Source organism: Eucyclogobius newberryi, unplaced genomic scaffold, assembly GCF_026437365.1.
Source record: "Eucyclogobius newberryi isolate DKJ021-1_F unplaced genomic scaffold, fEucNew1.0.hap1 SCAF_1, whole genome shotgun sequence".
In the NCBI taxonomy this organism is placed as follows: domain Eukaryota; kingdom Metazoa; phylum Chordata; class Actinopteri; order Gobiiformes; family Gobiidae; genus Eucyclogobius; species Eucyclogobius newberryi.
The window spans coordinates 34,555,121-34,576,946 of NW_027315723.1; the positions used below are offsets into that span (position 1 = coordinate 34,555,121).

Below are 21,826 nucleotides of genomic sequence, written 5' to 3' on the forward strand. Positions count from 1 at the left end.
TTTTGGCCTATTTTCCCTAAAAACGCCCGACCAAAGTGAGCCCCAAAACTGAAGATATAAATGTCTAGACTCTTTGTGAAGCTGAGACTCTGTAGTTTTGGTTTTCTTTTCTCTGTTTTACTCTGATTGTAAGTGTGAACAAGCTCTGCCCAGAGGAATATTAGGTTTATCTGGGTAAATATAAGGAGTAAAGACAGACAGAGCATCAAACCTGAACAAATAGATACAGGGCTTATAATGCAGTAAAACGTTTAGACGAAATGCATGTGTAAGGATTCATCTTTTCTTTTTCTTATTCTAGGGTAATTGTTTTTTGTTTTAGTTTTTTTTTTTTAGCACAGACTGATTCTGATTCCTTCCAGAATGAAAATAAGTGGGTCATAGCTTTATTTTTATATTTTAAATTCCCAGGCGCTTGATTTTTTATTTATTTTTGGATTTTTTGTATTGAATTATCTGTGTTTTTTAAGTGTTTAAAACCTCTTTAAATCTCCATCGTTTGAAGAGTATTGGCTCTCACTGAGGTGTAATGACACTAAAGTCTCTGAATGAATGAATGCAGTTAAAGGTGTCACTTTTCAGGTGGAGCCTCTTCACAGCTCATAATTGAATCAACGCATGATAAAAAAAAGTTCAACTCTGCAATGTTAATGGCAAAGCAATAACATCTCGCAGACTTTAAAACCTGCAAAAGTGACATAGTGTATCTTTAATCATTGATGCAACTGAGGAGAATAATGTGAGGGGGGAAAAAACTATTTGCAGAGCTTTTCATGATAATTCCTGACTGTTTTTATCAACTGCCCCTTTTTAAATCCAATTCATTTTTTGGAAATTGCACCACTGTACTATCTTTTTTTTAAATCGTTTCATGTTTGGTTTTTTTAACTCTTAATGGGAGCAAACTGACCCTCAAACTAAAAACAAATTGCCGGCAATACTTTTATTTGTCGTGAGGAACAATGAACGTTTTATCTGTGTTTTGCAGTAGCTGAAATTAGCCGACAAACTTGCACAAAAGCAATTGGATAAGACTGCTGCACTTCCATCGAGGTAATTGTTCCGCTCCGGTTAAATTCAGTGCATTTTCATTGCGCTTCTTGCTGCTTTTATCATAAAGACGTTGCCCGTCGGGACCACAAAAGGCTCTTATGTGTAATCTTGTCTTGTGATATTGTCCCGATGATCACACTCTTAATTAGAGCACAGTTCGCCCGACGCCCTTTCCTCTGAGGGCTTAGTTAACCTCCTCACATCCCTGTAAACTCCGCCCACATTACACTGACTTTAGGGTTCAGAGGTGAACGGTGTCACACAGAGGTCAGAAGCAGGAAAGAAGTCCTCACACACTGAATTTTAGATTGGCCAAAGCTGCTAGCGTAACAGCAATGGACTGAATATTGATTGTTTTTTTTGCTTTTAAGGTTATGGCGCGATTAAATGAGGCCGGTGTGAAGAAAAGCAGGACTGATGCTACGACGAGACTTTTAAGCTACTAAAGTTGTAGTTTGAACTGCTGAATGGCTCACACACATGTAGTTATTTTCTTTTATTCCATTTTTTTAAACGTAAAACACAAAAAATGCAAAACAAAGAACACGACACATAGAAACAATATCAAAACATCCACGAAATGAAGCAGAAATGACATATTGAATGGGTCCCATCTGATCCAACGTCTGTCAGAAAGATCACTTGCAGTCTTTTCTAATTGCGACCGTTCAAATTGTCATTTTTATTCGATTGCATTAGATCTTATTTACTTGCTTTGTAAATGGTCCATGATCGTAGTTAATGTATTGAATGAGTGATGAGTAAGTCCACTTTTGCTCGAGTTTTGTCCTTCTGTTCTGGCTGCACAATAGTACTTTTCCTGTCACTTACTTTATTTAATCTATGGAAAACAGTAATATGACACAATGCATGGAAATGAACCAATATCTAGTACTGGGTGATATTGTTCAATGACAATTCTAGTTATGCATAAATAGGGGTCTGTTAAAACATCGATACAGTATATTGTGATAATACATTTGGGTATTGAGTATTGATATTTTAGGCGGTTGTATCAATATATTTTGCTTTGATGGGTAGATTTATCCACTTTATGTTTATGTGATACATTTTACATATTCACTGCTTTGATGATTGAAATGGTTGTGTTTCTTATTCATTTTCATGCATATAGTTTTTCATCCCTAAAACTTCTTCTGTTGCTTCTTTCTGTCCTGTCCCAGAGTAGTAGCCTACAATTTTGAGGTTTAACCATTAAATACTCTAAATTGTATTTGGTTCATAGAAAATTGTGATATATCGCAGAATATCTGGGGCAATATCTATCAATTATCACAAAATCGTGTGTTATTCCCAGTTAAAACGTAACAAATGCAAATGTTTTAGTAGGAATTATTTTCTAATAGTGAGGACTTTTAGTAATCTAAATTAAAATGTGAATAAAAGCCCAGTTATTATTGACTTATTTAAACTGTACTGATACTTTCGTCAATATCAACTGCTTTTTTCTCTTACAGTTCTTTATGAATGACTTATTTGTCTCTCTGAATCCATAATACACGAATGAATCCGTCCAGAGGGGAAACCTGAATGCATTATATTTACTTTTATTGGCTGGCATAAGGCAGTTGGAACACAATCAACAGTGACACAGCGACTACCACGTTAGGACCCATCGCTGTGTGGGAAAGAGGGGAAACTGTAGATCGACTGTTTAGAATTGAAGGTTGTCGTGAAGAATGTCAACACTGCGCATGGAGCTTCAAGTGCACTGACAAACTGATGCTTGAAGAGGAATCAGGGGAATAGAAAATGTATGTGAAAAAGGATTACGCTGCAAATTATGTTTTTGGAGATCTTGAGCGTTAGACTTGTAAGTGTGTTGTCTGTAAACTGCTGCAAACGGGAACATCAAGTAGTAGAAAACTTGAAGATGTTGAGCTTTTCTTGAAGATTTGCCTATTCTGCATTATAAAAGTGCACTATTTAACTTTTCATACAGCTTATCTCTCCGTAGATGGTATGTTTTGTCTTTAATGTTCCACAGCATGGCATTAGGGGAGGGAATTATTTAAAAATCTTCATTATTCAGACAGTCAATGCTTAAGACATGTTTTAAAATGTATTGATTGAGGTTTAAGTATCAGAAACATGTGAAATGACTCCAAAACTACTGACAAAGTTGAAGAAATATCATGTTATACCCTTATTTGGAAAGTTACAATGTCACGTTTTTTTCCCATTTTTCATCTTTATATTTTGCTGCAGTTTTCATTGTCAACAGACTACTAAGCAGTTCTTTAAAACAACATCCACAATATTATTATTTCCATAATCTTGCCATCATTATATACCTCCACAGCAATAAAGTAGAACAGCAAGTGTTGTCGCTAAGAGAAGCTACAGGTCAGATATGTGGAGAGTCGAGCCCAAGAAATCATGTTTTTAGCAATCCAAACATGAATAACTGGATTGATTAAATATATAATAGATAAGATGAGATGGATAGATGATACGACTTACTTTACTAATACTTAGTTTATCCCTTTTGCAGAAATTCAAGTGTGTAACAAACAAACTAACTAACAAACAAACAAACAAACAAACAAGCCAAAACACGTTTATTGTCAGACTCCAGGTAAAGCAGTAACATGTAAAAGCCGGAACACACGACAGGAGATTTGAGTCTTAAACGATTTATAAAAGTGAGATCTCAAGTGCAGGCCACAGACTTGAGGAGAATCGTATGCACTTTTGAATCTCTGTAGAGCAAAGAACCCAAAGCTGTTAGCTAACAACGCTAGCGCACCTAGCATAAGCCGTTTCCTGACCAAAGTAAAGCGACTCGATAAAGTGTTCAAAACAAAAACAGCATTGCACTTCTTTAAATGTCAAAACGATGCTATTATCAGTTCGTAAAACTTGAATCGGAAAAATATTTTGCACAGACAGTTGGCGACAGACGACACAGGAAGTAGCGCTGTGTTCACACTGTAGCTAATCTGCACTAGCTTCACCGACCTGCGCCGCGTAAACACTGACACACGTGAGGCGCTGCGTTCACCTTTTTCTCACCTTTTAGTATTTAACAACGCTAAAAATTGATTAATAGCTGTGTATTTTAAACTTGGTGTCATTTGCAGGGTCAAAGAATGCAATTGTTTAACTTTTTAGCTTAACAGAAGGTGAGAAATCCTCATCCCTTTGTTGTGTTCGTCGCAGTAGTGGTAACTTTCTAATCACAAATATTTGGTCGAAGCCACAAACATGAAGAGCGAAGCGGCTGACAAATCGCTCACGTCGGGAAGAAGCAAATCGGTGCCTAAATCCCAAAATATCCCGTAGTGTGTTCCGGCCAACAGGAGGCAGACCTTCCACCAGAAAAGTTAAAAATCATACTTTTATTAATGGGGAAATGACATACTTGTTGCCAGTCGAACCGGTATACGACACAGAGACTACGTTTGATTGGGCGGCTCCTCTGCAACGTGGTTTGCGGGGTCAATCTGCACAACATACTGCTGCGTAATTGAGCAAGGCACATCGCCCACCTCGCTCTCTCCGTCTTTGCGTGACGTAGTTAATTGGATTGGAGCGTGTTTGCTGGAAAATGGCACTCTAGTCGCGTCCCAGCGCAGCGTCGCGAGCAGCTCAAAACACATGCGTTCTGTACTGTATAAACGTCGACAAGCCAAACATAATCTCAAAAGACAAACAGCCGAAAGAGCCAAGAAACAGACACGGCATTTCACACTGCCCCATCTGTCGGAGGAATCCACGGAACGTTCTCAGTATTATTCCGAGCAAGCTGTGTATTTTGTTCTAAGTGGGCGTCTGTAATAGCGTGAAAGTAGAAGCAGCTGGTTTGGAGTTATTTTATCTGTTTTAACATTTACATGAGTTTGTTTTCATCAACAGTTTGTAGATGCAATATATATTTTTACTTTGATACATTCTCACATTTACTTACATTTTAAAGATTTGGCTTTAAAGAAAGGGTTTGGTTTTGTGGTTACGATATAAAATGTTAGTGTTATGTTTTGATTCTGTTCAAAGTTCATATTTGGAAAGTAAACATGAACAACAATGAGTTGATTTTGTTTCTAAAACTATTTCTTGTGACCCAAACTATCACAATTTTTGATTTAATAACTAAACAAATAATGTTGACATCCCTTTCCACACGTAACAGCAGCAGCTCTACAGCCTGTGAACGTGAAGTTGTATTATATTCTGGTGTCAAAGTAAATTACGTTAGTTTGTCACTTATTATTTTAGAGGAGGTATTAAAGGACACATATAATCTTTGCATTATATTGTATATCTTTTCTTTGGCCTCTCATGTCTTAGAAAGAGTTTGGCAGTGATTTATGAACTGAAAAACAGCAAAAAAGACCTCAGGGTTCTAATTTTGGATGTCACAAGTCTGGGAAATTTTAAAGTAAAATATCTTTGCTAGAGCTGGGTTTCGATTCAAATTTCAAGAATCGATTCGATTCCGATTTTTACGTTTCAAAATTGATTTTTTCCGATTTCTCAGATTCCATCCGATTCGCTCCGATTTCGATCTGATTTCCGATTCGATCCGATTTCGATTCGATCCGGGGGTTAATGTTATTAAAAATTAAAAATGTATTTGAACCGTTTCCTTCACTTCATGACTGTGTAGAGAAGCAACATATTAAAACTAGTATTATATCAATATTAAACAGCAAATCTTACAAGTATTGGTAGTTACTGATGGAAGACTGATAAATGAATGAAAAGGTTAAGGGTCAATCTACCTTCAAGAAAGATAATCCAGGAGTCCTGAATTATCTTTCTTAAAGGTAGATTGAAGTTCACTGAGGAAAATGTTTTAATAAAAAAAAAAATAAAAAAAAAAAACGATCTTTGGACGTACGAATCGATAATCGGTCATTAATATGCGAATCGATTAAAAATCGGAAAATCGATTATTTCAACCCAGCTCTAATCTTTGTGGAATCTCAGAGTCTCAGAGTCCTTGTAAACAGGATTCATTTATTCTGCACATGTTTTTTTATGAGGGACCAATGTCATAACGTTGTCAAAAGCTCCAAAAAGTCAATTTTGCTTTAAACTACAAGCTAAATATACAATTTGTCAAAAAAATTATAATAATAAAGTTAAAGTTTGAGTTTTTCTAGTCCAACTTTCGAGTAAAACTGCCTTTCACTTCCTCAGATGGATCCTGAAACACAAACACAACCAGCTTCTTGCATCTTTATCCATCAAGTTTGTCTCGAGCCGAGCGACTGTGTTCAGCTTTACACGCACGCACACGCCTTCACCCCCTCGGCCCGGCATCTCCGCCGCCGAGGAGTTTGTCGTCATAGCAACAGTAAAACGAGACGACTTCGCTGTCAGCCGTAATGTTTCATGGCCCCCGTCGCCGCCATGGCAACATAACAAGGAGGAAGAGACGAGCAGGAGGGAGGGAGGGAGCGGAGGCGGCCCCGAATGCCACTGGACGCCAACGAGGCATGTGCCGAGCTCAGAGGGAGGGGCCAGAGAGGGAGGGGCCAGAGAGCCAGGGGGGAGGGAACCAGGGGAAGACATGACAGCGAGAGGGGGACGTTTGGAGTGATGTGTCCTCAAGTCCTCGTGGTCTTACGGCAGAGTGTAGGAACATGGAACAAGTGCAGTAACGAGACTGTTCTGTGCATTACATATCGTCCATAATGAAAACGCTTCAAAATGACCGGAATAAAAGAGCTGATTAGGAATATATTTAACAGGAATCCCTCTCAAACAAAGGTACTTATATAGTTCTGCACTAGTTTATTTTATGGTCCATTCAGGTTTTATGCGATATTTGAATAGTGTTTTTGAGATGGTTCATAGATATTCGTTTGTGTCAATATTACCCCTTTAAAGGATCGTAAATACATGAAATATACGGTTGTTATGATGGGACACTTTTGGTAAATTCATCTTCTTTGTCATGTTTTGTTTTAAGTGAAAGGTCTTTTGTGTTTTTAAAAGCTCCAGTTCTTTATTTTACATCAAAGAAAAGAAATATTACACAGAGATGTTGTTTTTTCTTCTGGAACACATGCTGGACTTGTGTCAGATATTTGGAGGTGCTGTTGGTAAAAGTGGGACATTACAAATATGTGATTTTTTGAATGTAAAAACACAAAAATATATGAAAGTTTTTTCTCATTTTGTTAAAGAGTACTAAATAAACACATTTTTCATCACTCTGAAACCCAACTCTGCTCTATGTTTACTCTACACTTGATCATTTATATTTAAACAAGTTTTATTCCACCAAATACATTCAAAATATACTAAAATAATGATAAATACGACATATATCATTCAGCACTGCAATTATCTATAATCAATAAGATAAGTGCTTGCTCAGATTATATTTTGATGTAAGATGGCCGATGGAACAAGAATAAAATGTATTCAGAATTCAGAGGAAAGTTTTTTATAACTTGAAATAAGAACAAAACTTACTTTAACTTTTAATACAGTCAAAATATAATCAAATCATTTTCAATCATATTTTTCAACTTTTACTCTACAGTTGACTGGTGTTAAACCATAATTTATATTCAAACAGGTTTCATTCCACCAAATAAAGTCAAAATATACTTAAATCAAGATAAATAAGACTTAATTCATAATGGCATTGCCTTTAGAGGTCGTGGTTGCTTATACTAATCCTAACTTTAATTAAGTATTTACTAAGCCTAAATCATGCTTAATAAACTAAATGCTCATTATGAATAAAGTTTTGTTCATGCTTTATTTATGCAAATTAAGGCACAGTCATCATAAAGTGGTACAAAAAAATCCTCCTATACCATATGATGTTTAGTAACCTCCTCCGCCTCCTGCCTCCTTCTCTCCTCACGTCCCCTCGCTCACTCCTCCGCCTCCTGCCTCCTTCTCTCCTCACGTCCCCTCGCTCACTCCTCTGCCTCCTGCCTCCTTCTCTCCTCACGTGCCCTCGCTCACTCCTCCGCCTCCTGCCTCCTTCTCTCCTCACGTCCCCTCGCTCACTCCTCTGCCTCCTGCCTCCTTCTCTCCTCACGTCCCCTCGCTCACTCCTCTGCCTCCTGCCTCCTTCTCTCCTCACGTCCCCTCGCTCACTCCTCTGCCTCCTGCCTCCTTCTCTCCTCACGTCCCCTCGCTCACTCCTCTGCCTCCTGCCTCCTTCTCTCCTCACGTCCCCTCGCTCACTCCTCTGGCTCCTGTTCCCTCTCTCTTCGCGTCCCCTCGCTCACTCCGTTGCCTCCTGCCTCCTCTCTCCTCGCGTCCCCTCGCTCACTCCGTTGCCTCCTGCCTCCTCTCTCCTCGCGTCCCCTCGCTCACTCCTCTGGCTCCTGCTCCCTCTCCTCTCGCGTCCCCTCGCTCACTCCTCTGCCTCCTGCCTCCTTCTCTCCTCACGTCCCCTCGCTCACTCCTCTGGCTCCTGCTCCCTTCTCTCCTCACGTCCCCTCGCTCACTCCTCTGGCTCCTGCTCCCTCTCTCCTCGCGTCCCCTCGCTCACTCCTCTGCCTCCTGCTCCCTCTCTCCTCGCGTCCCCTCGCTCACTCCTCTGGCTCCTGCTCCCTCTCTCCTCGCGTCCCCTCGCTCACTCCTCTGCCTCCTGCCTCCCTCTCTCCTCGCGTCCCCTCGCTCACTCCTCTGCCTCCTGCCTCCTTCTCTCCTCGCGTCCCATCGCTCACTCCTCTGCCTCCTGTCCCCTCTCTCCTCGCGTCCCCTCGTTCACTTCTCTGCTTCCTGCTCCCTCTAAATGCTCCCTCTTTCCTCACGTCCCCTCGCTCACTCCTCCTGCCTCCTGCCTCCTGCTCCCTCTCTCCTCACGTCCCCTCGCTCACTCCGCTTGCCTCCTGCTCCCTCTCTCCTCGGGTCCCCTCGCTCACTCCGCTGCCTCCTGCCTCCTGCCCCCTTCTCTCCTCGCGTCCCCTTCGTCACTCCTTTGCCTCCTGCCTCCTGCCCCCTTCTCTCCTCGCGTCCCCTTAGTCACTCCTTTGCCTCCTGCCTCCTGCCCCCTTCTCTCCTCGCGTCCCCTTAGTCACTCCTTTGCCTCCTGCCTCCTGCCCCCTTCTCTCCTCGCGTCCCCTCGCTCACTTCACCGGCGGCGCTGATAGCTGCTTAACACCGGTGATAGGCTGGAGTGGAGAGGCCTGTGCTAAATATAGCCTGCGCATGTAAAGCGGAGGCGCTGTTGCTCGGCGTACGGCAGCCTATAGTGTCCCTGCGCCTGAACGCCTCTTTTGATCGCAGCCCGGCGCTTTGCTTCCGGGCGCCACAAGCGCTCATTCAACAAGCTGTACCCGTCTGCCGCACGGCGCCCCCTCCGCCAGTATTGACAGTGAGCGTAATGAATTCAAATTGGCCCCGGTGACAATGGCGCACACGAGAGCGGGGGATATGAGAAGAAGAGTGTGGCATTGTGTGTTCAAAAGATGTATAGATTGTGTATTTTGAGGAGTTGGTATGGCTTTCTTGCCATTGTATTAATCTACGTTGAGAGTGTTTTGGTGTAAAGTTGTCAAAAGTATCGAAAATCAGAGACTAAGCGATGCTAAAACTATTATCAAAATTACATAGATAAAGTAACGATACTAAAACATACATATTAACAGTTTTAGAATGATGTTGAGTTCATTAACAAGTATTATAAGACTACAATATGTAATAAAGAAAGTACTTTAATTTTGTGTTGAAAATGCCGGTTTTGAATGTGCCGTTTAAACAGTTTTGAATTGTCCAGAAAGTCACATCGATCCGTGAGACAGAACTTTTTACCAATGAATTGTTACTGTATGAAAAATTGTATTGAATATACACATTTGCGCTTTTTACTAGAGTAAGATTACGTTCTCTTTTTGCTTAGATTTAATGTTTTTTCAACACGTTTCCACTTGATACGAAGATTTTGTGCATCTTATTTATCAAAGGTATTATCATAAAAAATATCCGTTATCTTAGCATTGGACATTTACAGTCACATTGTGGACAAATATGTAGAGATTCAAACGCCAAATAAGGACTCTTTCTTTGTACTTACTTATTCGCAAGAAGCCGTAAGTAAATCGCATTATGATTATGCTGTAAACAACATTAGCTACGTTGTGATTGCACTTGTATATCAGAGAGTTGTATAGTTTATTACAGTCATTTGTAATAATGTGGCATTCAATTACAGCTTGTTATTATACTATTAAACAGATTAATGTACTTTAATTTGTTTGTGAACTTTACATTTGAAACCTGCGTCAGAGTAGAGAACATTTTGAAACGCAGTAGCCTGAAAAATCAATGTAAGATGAGCATAAAATATTACTTTCAGATGTGGGGGTTTATCATATTTTCCCCCCACTGATCTCAGTATTAACACAGACTTATAGAACGATGTCATTCAAGTAATTAAAACCCATATAATGTCAAAAATCACACAAATCCCTCCACATCATGTAATCGTTAAGTGGTTCCTCTTAATACGCAGGGGACAGTGCATCGGGGTTGTTTCGCCCCGTTGCCATGGAGACGTACGGTTCGGGCGCTGGACTGACGTTTGTCACGGCACGGCGGGTTGCCACGGGTGACAGCTGTCAGTCAGACCGGCCCGTGATCACCTTGGATTAGGCCCGCAGCGGCGACATATACGCGGCTGTAATCCCAAGGTCGTGATGTGGATTTAAAAATACACCAGCTCCTGCACTTACATTTGTCCCATTTATTGACTTTATCCAAACGTGTCACGTGGGCCGTTCTGGGCTGTTCTGCCTTCACATTTGTCCTATTTATTTACTTTATCTAAACCTGTGACGCGCCATGTGGAAGACAGGAGCGCTTCACTCACACGACACTGGACGGATTACATTTAGAGGGGGGGAGGGGGGAGAGAGGGAGAGGAGGGGAGAGAGGGGGGGAGAGAGGGAGAGGGGGGGAGGGTAGAGGGGGGGAGAGAGGGGAGGAGGGGAGAGAGGGGGGGAGAGGGGGAGGGGGGGAGAGAGAGGGAGAGGGGGGAGAGAGAGGGGAGGAGGGGAGAGAGAGGGAGAGGAGGGGAGAGAGAGGGAGAGGAGGGGAGAGAGAGGAAGAGGAGGGGAGAGAGGGGGGGAGGGGGGGAGAGAAGGGGGGAGACAATAAGAGGGAGGTGGGGGAGAGAGAAAGGGGGAGAGGGAGGGAGAGAAATAAAGTGAGAGGGAGAGTGGGCAGAGAGAGAAAAGAGAGGGGGGAGAGAAAGAGAGACAGTGAGAGGGGGAGATAAAGAAAAGAGAAAGCGAGAGGGAGAGGGATGGAAAGAAAAGAGAAGGGGGGAGAAAGAGTGAAATCTGAAAGTCAAAAACACAGTTTATCAATGTTTTTTTTAAGTAACTATTGTATGAAAATCAATAATCTGATAACTCCAGAAATCAGACAACGATCAGATTTATAGTGTGCGTGTAAACAAACCACTGTTTCCCAACATTTTTCCAACATTTTAAAGCATTATTTAAAGGTCATGTACACATTGCTTTAAATTTGCATTATTTCTTTTCTTACTTTACTTTCATTTCCAGCACCAGTGAGGTTTATAGTATTCATTGCATTTTTCTGCCAAATGTTTTGGTCTTTTTGAATCAATCCCGTTTTTTTTTGTGTTAAAGTTCACGTTGTGTTAAAGTTCACGTTGTGTTAAAGTTCACGTTGTTTCTGGGTCAGATTTTGAGCAGAAAACCAAAACCACTGACCACAGATTTCACTCTACTTTATTCACTTTATGGTTTTATTACATGTTTGTCGAGCTATTGCGTCTTTAGAATTTCCCTTGTGGCTCGACACAGTTTGTTTAAGTCGTACATTTGGCTTTAAATAAAATGTTTAAAGCGGTAGAAGACATTTGTGTTTAATGACATGTGTGTCACTTGCTCCGCCCCCACACTCCCCTGCTGTCACTGTGTATTAGCAGATACTTTAATCACCTGTTATCTCATCGTATTTTCAAATATTGCTCCATCATTTTGACGTTTTTGGACACGTTTGGCCCAATCGCCTCATCCATCTGACCTTGTGATGTCATTAACAGACTGAACTTCACACGCCCTCCATCATCGCTCCCGTTACACCATGAGCACCGTGTTATGACAGCGCCCCGTGTACGCTCAGTGCAGCGCCGCTACTGTAGTAATTAGACGGGGGTTGTTACAAGTGCAAGATTTCCTCGACCACTGGAGCACTAAATTTGCCGTCCCAGTCAGACCGCCCCAGAGAACAGCCCGCCATGATGGGGGCTGTTCCTCCTTGCGTTGTACACGCTCTAATTGGGGACCGCTGTCTGGTTCCTGCGACTGCGAGTCGACTAAATAAAAGAGCTCTCGTGACCAAGAGGGGAAGGATCGTGTGGAAGGGATTAGCAGAGAAGTGTGATTATAATAATGATGATAATGGGCTGGATTTTAATGTATCAGCAGCGATAATGAATACATTGACGTTGTTTTTCAGTACCGCAAGAGTGATATTCTGACGATATTTTAACAATGCATCAGGAATGTGTGGAAATGTGAAAGTAAATGTCTGGGTTGAGGATTAAGTTTGGCAGAAAACTGAATGGAACATAAAATGAACCACAAAAGTGCAGAACTATCACCTTAACCTCTTGTTTGGGAGATTAAACTATTAGCTGGAATATCTCCTGATTAACAATTGCAATATTGTATATTTTTTACCCATAATGAGTGGCATTTTGGTTTGTCAACTTTGTTTGTTATTAATAAATTTGTCCAGGAGTGATCCATTGTAGAAAAAGAGTCAGTTGTAGTCATCTTGACACTGTTTTCTAAAACAGTGTCAAGATGACTACAACGGAATGATTTTCTACAATAAATTGTTTGACTTCCTTTTGTTTTATTTTGTGTCATTTTGCAGACTTATTTCACAGAATTAAAGGTGGAATGGACGATTTTTTTCAGCAATTTTTTTTTATCATATTTCCTTGTGGCGTGGATAAATCATTTGTCCTGCCACGTATCAATCATAAAACGCACCTACCGCTCACCTGCAGCCGCGTCAGGCTCGTCCCCACGTTTCCGCGTGCCTAAGCGCATGGATCTATCATAATATAGTTCCCTCAGTGTACGGGGCAAAATGAAGACGGAGAAAGACAGTTCGAGCTGACGCAGAAGTGGACGGAAATCTACGGGAGACGAGCGATGCGATGTGATCCGTTGCGCTAATAAACAAACGCACGTGTGTGTTGTATCAGTCCACACGGGGGAGTGCGCATGCGCACTTCCACCTGCGTTCTCAAATCACCGAAGAATCGTCCATACCGCCTTTAATCGTATTTAGAGCAAGTGTAACAAATGCTCTAGAAAAAGGCTTGTTCCACTGCAGCTGGAAATATCACTGATGTAGGAGGAGTTTGAGTCAATTCAGGCATAAAGTTATACTTGGTAGTATGGATGCACCGATACTAAATCGCTTAAATCAGATGTGACTGTCACAAGAACAATGAAAATCTTTAGGACTGATTTTACAGTTAATAATAACAAGCAAATAACATCAGCAGTGCTTGTGTTTTAACACGACATTGGCCTGTTCACTGGCCTCTCCAAACGAGCTGTAAAACAGCTGCTGTACATCCAGAACGCTGCTGCTCGGGACATGGACCGGCCTCCTGCTGGTGCTAGAGTCAGTACTAAACATGGACCGGCCTCCTGCTGGTGCTAGAGTCAGTACTAAACATGGACCGGCCTTCTGCTGGTGCTAGAGTCAGTACTAAACATGGACCGGCCTCCTGCTGGTGCTAGAGTCAGTACTAAACATGGACCGGCCTCCTGCTGGTGCTAGAGTCAGTACTAAACATGGACCGGCCTTCTGCTGGTGCTAGAGTCAGTACTAAACATGGACCGGCCTCCTGCTGGTGCTAGAGTCAGTACTAAACATGGACCGGCCTCCTGCTGGTGCTAGAGTCAGTACTAAACATGGACCGGCCTTCTGCTGGTGCTAGAGTCAGTACTAAACATGGACCGGCCTCCTGCTGGTGCCAGAGTCAGGACTAAACATGGACCGGCCTCCTGCTGGTGCTAGAGTCAGTACTAAACATGGACCGGCCTCCTGCTGGTGCCAGAGTCAGGACTAAACATGGACCGGCCTCCTGCTGGTGCTAGAGTCAGGACTAAACATGGACCGGCCTCCTGCTGGTGCTAGAGTCAGTACTAAACATGGACCGGCCTCCTGCTGGTGCCAGAGTCAGGACTAAACATGGACCGGCCTCCTGCTGGTGCTAGAGTCAGGACTAAACATGGACCGGCCTCCTGCTGGTGCCAGAGTCAGGACTAAACATGGACCGGCCTCCTGCTGGTGCCAGAGTCAGGACTAAACATGGACCGGCCTCCTGCTGGTGCCAGAGTCAGGACTAAACATGGACCGGCCTCCTGCTGGTGCCAGAGTCAGGACTAAACATGAACCAGTCTCCTGCTGGTGCCAGAGTCAGGATTAAACATGGACCGGCCTCCTGCTGGTGCCAGAGTCAGGACTAAACATGGACCGGCCTCCTGCTGGTGCCAGAGTCAGGACTAAACATGGACCGGCCTCCTGCTGGTGCCAGAGTCAGGACTAAACATGGACCGGCCTCCTGCTGGTGCCAGAGTCAGGACTAAACATGGACCGGCCTCCTGCTGGTGCCCAGAGTCAGGACTAAACATGGACCGGCCTCCTGCTGGTGCCCAGAGTCAGGACTAAACATGGGGAATCTGTATTTCAGTTTTATGCAGCTAAAATCTGGAACAGTCTTCCTGAAGATGTGAGACAGGCTTCTACTCTGACAATGTTCAAATCTAAGCTAAACTTAGCTGTGCACATGACTGAGAGGATTTTCTTTGCACTCTTCTCTTTTATGCCTTAAACTGTTTTAAGACTGTTGTGTGAAGCACTTTGAATTGCCTTGTGTACAAATTGTGCTCTACAAATAAACTTGCCTTGACTTGACTTGTCCAAACAGTAAACATAAACTGTGCTGGATGGAAGTTGTTAAAAGAGGTATAACATGTTCTAATGTTCGTCCGTGGTAAACGATAACTCACTGTTATACTTAAAGTGCCACAAAGACATAGGAGCCAAGTAAACAGTAAAGTATACATAACTTAATAACAATCAAATAAATAAAGTTATAAAGTAGATCTTATCAAATTAAGGAGATTGACCATTGTATCAGAACCCTTTTGCTCCTCAGTATCCTCAGCATCAGCTTCAGTACTGAAAAGGACGTGTGGGTTTGGAGAGACAGAACGTGCTGGTCTTCTGTTCTTGATCTATGGCTGACCGTCTCTTCTCTGGTTGCAGGAGTGAGCCCGGGGCTGGATGGGACCCACCATGCCCCCCAGTAAGAAGGCTCAGAGCCCCAGCAGTGGAGCCAGTGCGTCTGAGGGGAGGAGCCCGCCGTACCGGGGGCAGGGCGAGGCCACAGAGGCGGAGGCGGGCGACCTGTCCCTGTCCCTGTCCGCCTCCTTCTCCAAGGCCGACGACGAGGAGCTGACCAGCCTGTCCTGGCTGCACGAGAGCACCGACCTCCTCAACAGCTTCAGTCACTCCGGGCTGCGCAGCGTGTCGCCCCTCCAGGACGCCGGACACGCCCAGCGCTCGCCCTCCTCCTCACCCTCCCCCGAACGAGTGGGCGACGCGCACTCGTTCGACCTGGGCACGGGGGCCAACAGGAAGCCGCCGTACTCCTTCAGCTGCCTCATCTTCATGGCCATCGAGGACGCGCCCAACAAGCGGCTGCCGGTCAAGGACATCTACGGCTGGATCCTGGAGCACTTCCCGTACTTCGCCAGCGCTCCCACGGGCTGGAAGAACTCTGTACGCCACAACCTGTCCCTCAACAAGTGCTTCAAGAAGGTGGACAAGGACCGCAGCCAGGTAAACGACGCCTTTTCAAGTTTCTGCTTCCAATTCAAAGCCGAACGGTGCGAGTGTCCACCGTTCACGCTTAGTGCCAGGACGGATGAGGCAGAAAGCTTTGGAGGTTGGATCGATCTCCTCTGAGTGGATGAGGATACTTACGACTTCCCAAACGTGTGTTACCTTCCACGATATGTTTGTTGTACGATTAAAGGTAGCTAAGGCTGCAGTTATTTTATTACTTGGTTTACGGATTTTTAAATGAAATATATTGCACAGGCGGACGGAATATAAGTATAAATATAATTTCAATTTCAAAAATGTTTTCTTCCGGGTTTGCCCAAAACGCACCACGGGTGGAGAGGGGGGAGACGCGGCGCGCAGGGGAGTGTAACCGTAGATTTAGCGTGTTTTAGACAGACAGAACCGACGCTTAAGCGTGCACACTCCCCCACACATCCAGTCACGGGAAAACGCGCTGAAGAAAATGTGTTAAACGGGTTTTAAATGTGTACTTGCGATATAAAGGCGAGCAGCAGACAGAGAAATAGGCGGGACCGCGCGCAGGGACAGAGCAGCTCTGTCACAGACTTCCGCAGGAGTTTGGCGAGAAATTGCTTCACGCGCTCTTGTCTTTTGACATAATACCGCTTTTATATTTCATGTAATGCTATTTTGCTTTGTCGGCGGTACTTTATAAAAAAAAAATATATGTATATTTATTTATTTATTTTGTATAAATCAATAATCTAAGTGCGGCGGATCCGTAAACCAAGTAATAAAATAACTAAGGCCTAAACTCTAAATAGTCAGACAGGAAGGCGCTGTTAAAAATTCAACCACAAACAAGACTTGAAAGAAAACAATGTACAAAGTCATGTTTGTTTCAGATTTTTGCTGAACTCTTCATTAATTTCCAGCTATTTCCTCAATAGACCTGTTTGAAATGCCATGTTGTTGTTGCCCTGTAATTAATCTTTCAACATAATTTTCATCTCATTTTATTCTTACGTCCTGTCTCGTTGTGTTAATCACCACTGGCCTTGATATTTGATTCCATGTGATCTTGCTTTTCTATCCTTGGATAAATAAGCAGTTAAGATAAGCGCTCTTGCTTGACAAGTTTGCAAAGCCGTAGCGTAATTACACGTAACGGCAGCAAAGGAGGAAAAAGTTGAGTGAAAAATACACAAGGAGAGAATAATAATCCCACAAGGAGTTTGGTTTTGTTCAGGCCGACACATAATGAGCTGTTTAACATTGGAAAACAAACATGCAACAGTCCACGGAGAGGCGAGAACACAGATGTGGGGAAAGTGTGCCATTCAAGAGTGGCATTTTACTGTGAAAATACAGTCAAGGGCAGTCGTTCTCTTTGTGTCTGGAGTGTTGGATGTGGTGAATGTTTTGATGGTAGTATATTGTACTTTCCATCATCCTTGGTTATTGTTGATTAAAGTGTAGCTGAAATACAAGACATGCCACGGAGTGAACAACAGCAAGAACACACTCCAGTTACGTGTTTTTAATCCAAACGGCATTTCCACCGACATGGACAGTTTTCTAGGTCTGACTCTGGTCAAGACTCTGCTCTGTCTGGACTTTGGTCTGGATTCTGGTGTAGACTCTGCTTTGGACGCTGGTCAGGACATTGTCTTTAGACTCTGGTTTAGAATCTGCTGTTGACTCTGGTCTAGACTCAGGTCTGGATTCTGGTCTGGACTCTGGTCTGGACTCTGGTCCGGACTCTGGTCTGGACTCAGGTCTGGACTCTGGTCTGGACTCTGGTCTGGACTCAGGTCTGGACTCAGGTCTGGACTCTGTTCTAGACTCTGTTCTAGACTCTGGTCCGGACTCTGGTCTGGACTCAGGTCTGGACTCTGGTCTGGACTCTGGTCCGGACTCTGGTCTGGACTCTGGTCTGGATTCTGGTCTGGACTCTGGTCCGGACTCTGGTCTGGACTCTGGTCTGGATTCTGGTCTGGACTCTGGTCCGGACTCTGGTCTGGACTCAGGTCTGGACTCTGGTCTGGACTCTGGTCCGGACTCAGGTCTGGACTCTGGTCTGGACTCAGGTCTGGACTCTGTTCTAGACTCTGGTCCGGACTCTGGTTTGGACTCAGGTCTGGACTCAGGTCTGGACTCTGTTCTAGACTCTGGTCCGGACTCTGGTTTGGACTCAGGTCTGGACTCTGGTCTGGACTCTGGTCCGGACTCTGGTCTGGACTCTGGTCTGGATTCTGGTCTGGACTCAGGTCTGGACTCTGTTCTAGACTCTGGTCTGGACTCTGGTCTGGACTCAGGTCTGGACTCTGGTCCAGACTCAGGTCTGGACTCTGGTCCGGACTCTGGTCTGGACTCAGGTCTGGACTCAGGTCTGGACTTTCATGTGTGTGGCAGCTTCATGTGAGTGATATTTCCCGATAACACAAAAGCTGCTCTTTAAGAGCTGCAGATGCAGAAGCTGCAGTTTGTCTCGTTATAAATATTGATCTCTTTGTGCAGAGGAATGAGCAAATCAAGCAACGCTTCATTTTTCTGACGTTTCTTATGGTTATTTTTCAAAAAGGTTAAACTACAAAGAGGACTAATAAATGGTGCAAACTGAAAGCAATAAAATGAGTAAATGATGCTAAATACAATAGCTGCCTGCAGTTGTAGTGATTGCAATTTGTCAAAGTATTTTTGTATTTCTAGATTGTGTTTTCAGCACATGAGAATGAGAGACTAAATATGCAAAATTATTCAAACCTGCTTGAAACAAAACACAATTCCAGGTTTAAAAAAGTGCTCAGTTGAATATTTAGAGCTTTAAAGCGGCACTGTGTAACTTTTCTGGTTGGGGTCCACAATATAGTAGTAAACATCAGCCTTGCTTTTATTCAAATACAGTTGATTTTACAAAAAAAAAAAAAAAGATCTGACGTTTAGCTTGGCCATCCCTCAGAAAAGTTACATAGTGCCCCTTTAAATAAATGAACCAATCCAAATGAACCATTCCATATTCCGCACATTTAGGGACTTTTGAATCCAATCCACTTTAATTTAATAGTCCATGTTACCAAAGCCGTTTTCAAAGTGCTGCACATTGTCAAAGAACCTTAAACAAATATTAAAATCATTAGAGTTTTCACACTTTCTGTTAAAAGCCGTGCGCAGACAGTTGTGAGCGACATCAGAGCTGAAGTCTGACATATTGTGTACTTTGTTTTACGACCGTTGCAGATCGGGGCTTTATCAATACTTGATGCTGCTCTTTCATGGCGCTCTTTGGCGGCGCGGTGCAGTTCCCGGTGGGAGTTGCGCCTCGTTTCTGATTTAGCTCTTGATGCGTTCGCTTTTAATGCCAGGATTTTCCCCAAGCTGATTTAAAGCGCACTGAAGACGCAGCGAGGACAAATGGAGAACAGGTCTCACACACAATTAGGGGTGAATTAATGTTATGGGGTTTAATATCATAGATGTTGTGGATTTCCTCTGGCACCGGGGGAATGTGTGGAGGCAGGATTGATAATAATGTTGCGGGTTTAGCAGATTACTGGTTCTCAAACAGTGGTGCAGGTCCATTAACCATTAACTAAAACAACACGTTTTTAACACGTTTTTAAAGGTATCAAAATTAACTCAAAATGACAAAAATCAATACAAAATGTGATCTTTCCTGAACAGTTATAGAATGATCTTGAGCTTTTTCAGCTCTACCAATAAGATCTAAATTACAGTTACTTATTTATAATTGGGCTGCATAGATGAATCAACCAATCCTGACCAGTTGACTATAAAAAATACTCATAGTTGTCTTTTGATCATCGTTGGCGTTAGCTGGACTCTACAGACTCACACTTTGGTTGAGTTTAAGTGAACTCTGATTTCATCTGGACAAGTGTGAACACAAAACAGACTTAACATGTGTCCAGTCGCACCAGGTTCTGCTTCAGGGCAGATGAAATGACCTCGACTCTTAATGTACAATATCATTTCTTTCAATTTATAATTTCTGGACTATGAGTCGCACCTTTTTTCATAGTTTTGGCCGAGGTGCGACTTATACTTATATACTTATACTTATCAGAATCAGAATAAGTGTTTATTGCCATTTGTCGATAAACAAATTTAGGATTCATAGGAACTTGTCCTGGTGATTCGGTGCAACACAAACAACTAAACATTGAACACTAAATACTAAACGGCATGATGTGTACATAATAAAATAGAAAGTATAAAGTTATGTAGTTCTATAGGAAGTGGTGATATGTACATAATAAAATGTAAAGTTATATAGTGCAATTGAAAGCGACAGTACTCCGGAGCAACTTATATGATATTATTTGTTATTTTCACACTTGCAACCGCATTTCATACTCCAGTGTGACATATATATTATATATATATATATATATATATATATATATATATATATATATATATATATATATATATATATATATACATATGTACTTATATATTTTTTTCTTCTCTATTATGCATTTTTTGGCTGGTGCGACTTATAGTCCAGAAAATACGGTAATAATTTTACAGTTCGAACAAATAATCGCTGACTTGTCGACGACTTGAATAAGTATTAGTTGCAGCTCTATTTAATTATCTTTGCGAGATGTTGAAATCGGTATAAAGTATCGAGCATATTTAGCTTTCACATAACTTTACCGAAGGAGGATACGGCACCTGCTTGTTTCCGTGGAGATGGCGTTGCTCTACCTGCATGTTCCACAGTATGGCATTAAACTTCTGTATCTGACATTTAGTCTTTTATTGCTCAAAAACAAAAGACAAAAACGTTGTAAAGCATGTATTTTGACTGTGTGGTCGCCTCTCCACAGATCTGACCTGTCCCCTGCTTCTCTCCATGGAGGTAGATAAGTTAAATGCCATACTGTGGAACATTTTCAGCAAGGCAATAACACACACTTTTAACGATTTATAAATCTTTAAAAAGGACAAAAACTTCTAAAAAACAAACTAGATTTTTATAGGATTATGCAAACTGATGATTGTACGGCCAAATGTAAAGAAATGGAGGAAGACCAATCTCTGGGACCAACAGAAGAAAGTGACTCCAGTTTGAAAACCACTGCTCTAAAGGGGATTTAAAGCCCTAGCAACAATAGTACAGTATTTTTATTTATTTTTTTAAAAACTGAAATGTTGTATTGTATTGCAAAGAGTCATATTTGGTAAATTAAAATTACTTGATTGAGAACGTCTCATCCTGATTTGATTAGATTTGGCTTGTAAAATTATCTACCAATGGAACAAGGTAATAGATTCTTCCAGTGCAAAGAAAAGTTGTGTGAAGATAAAATGTACTTAATTCAACTTACCTAGATTGCACTTTTCTGTTATTCTACTCAAATCAAAATTAAATATCTACTAACGCGGGTTAATCTGCTTCGATTAGTGACTAATGACGGTTTCTCTGTTTGATTTTCTAACTTTCTGCTGGTAAAATCAACACTTTGGATTAAGGCTCATTACAAACTATTTATACTTCGTTAATAAGCACTAGTTATTTGTTTATGCACACTTAGATTTGATTTAATGCCTTATACATGTAAATAGGCCATTGACCAAAAACTTGTGTCAATAAACCATGTACAATATGTTTAAAAGAGCTTTAATACGCTGACAAACAAACTGGACAAATCAAACTTGTTTACAATAACCAAGTGCAAACTGCTAGTAAATGCCTTAAAAGTGCTTATAAAGACATGACAAGTGCCTATTAATGTGTTATAAACAGTTTTCTAAGGACTTTGATTTAAAGCATTACCCAATTTTGTGAAGGCCTGCGAGGAGGATTGAATACATTGAATTGAAGACGGATACTCTCAAATCAAGCGTTTAAAAGTTATAGATATTAGTTTGAGTCATTGTTTATTGCAGTGCGTTGTTATTTCAATTCCAAAGCAGTTATTCTAAT

The 21,826-nt window shown here is 42.1% G+C and overlaps 2 protein-coding genes across 3 annotated transcripts in view; both read left to right on the plus strand.

Moving 5' to 3' along the window:
- The window catches only part of ches1 (checkpoint suppressor 1), a 156,913-nt gene that overhangs the window by 56,590 nt on the left and 78,497 nt on the right, over nucleotides 1-21,826 (plus strand). The window contains exon 2 of the mRNA XM_072444691.1: nucleotides 15,328-15,903. Within this exon, the coding sequence (XP_072300792.1) occupies nucleotides 15,346-15,903 (558 nt within the window). The 5' untranslated portion in view covers nucleotides 15,328-15,345. The remainder of the gene's footprint in view (nucleotides 1-15,327; nucleotides 15,904-21,826) is intronic.
- Nucleotides 16,164-21,826, plus strand: part of gtf2a1 (general transcription factor IIA, 1) — a 103,056-nt gene continuing 97,393 nt past the window's right edge. For both annotated transcript variants that reach the window (XM_072444728.1, XM_072444736.1), the window contains exon 1: nucleotides 16,164-16,173. The gene's annotated coding sequence lies outside the window, so the exon portion shown is untranslated. The remainder of the gene's footprint in view (nucleotides 16,174-21,826) is intronic.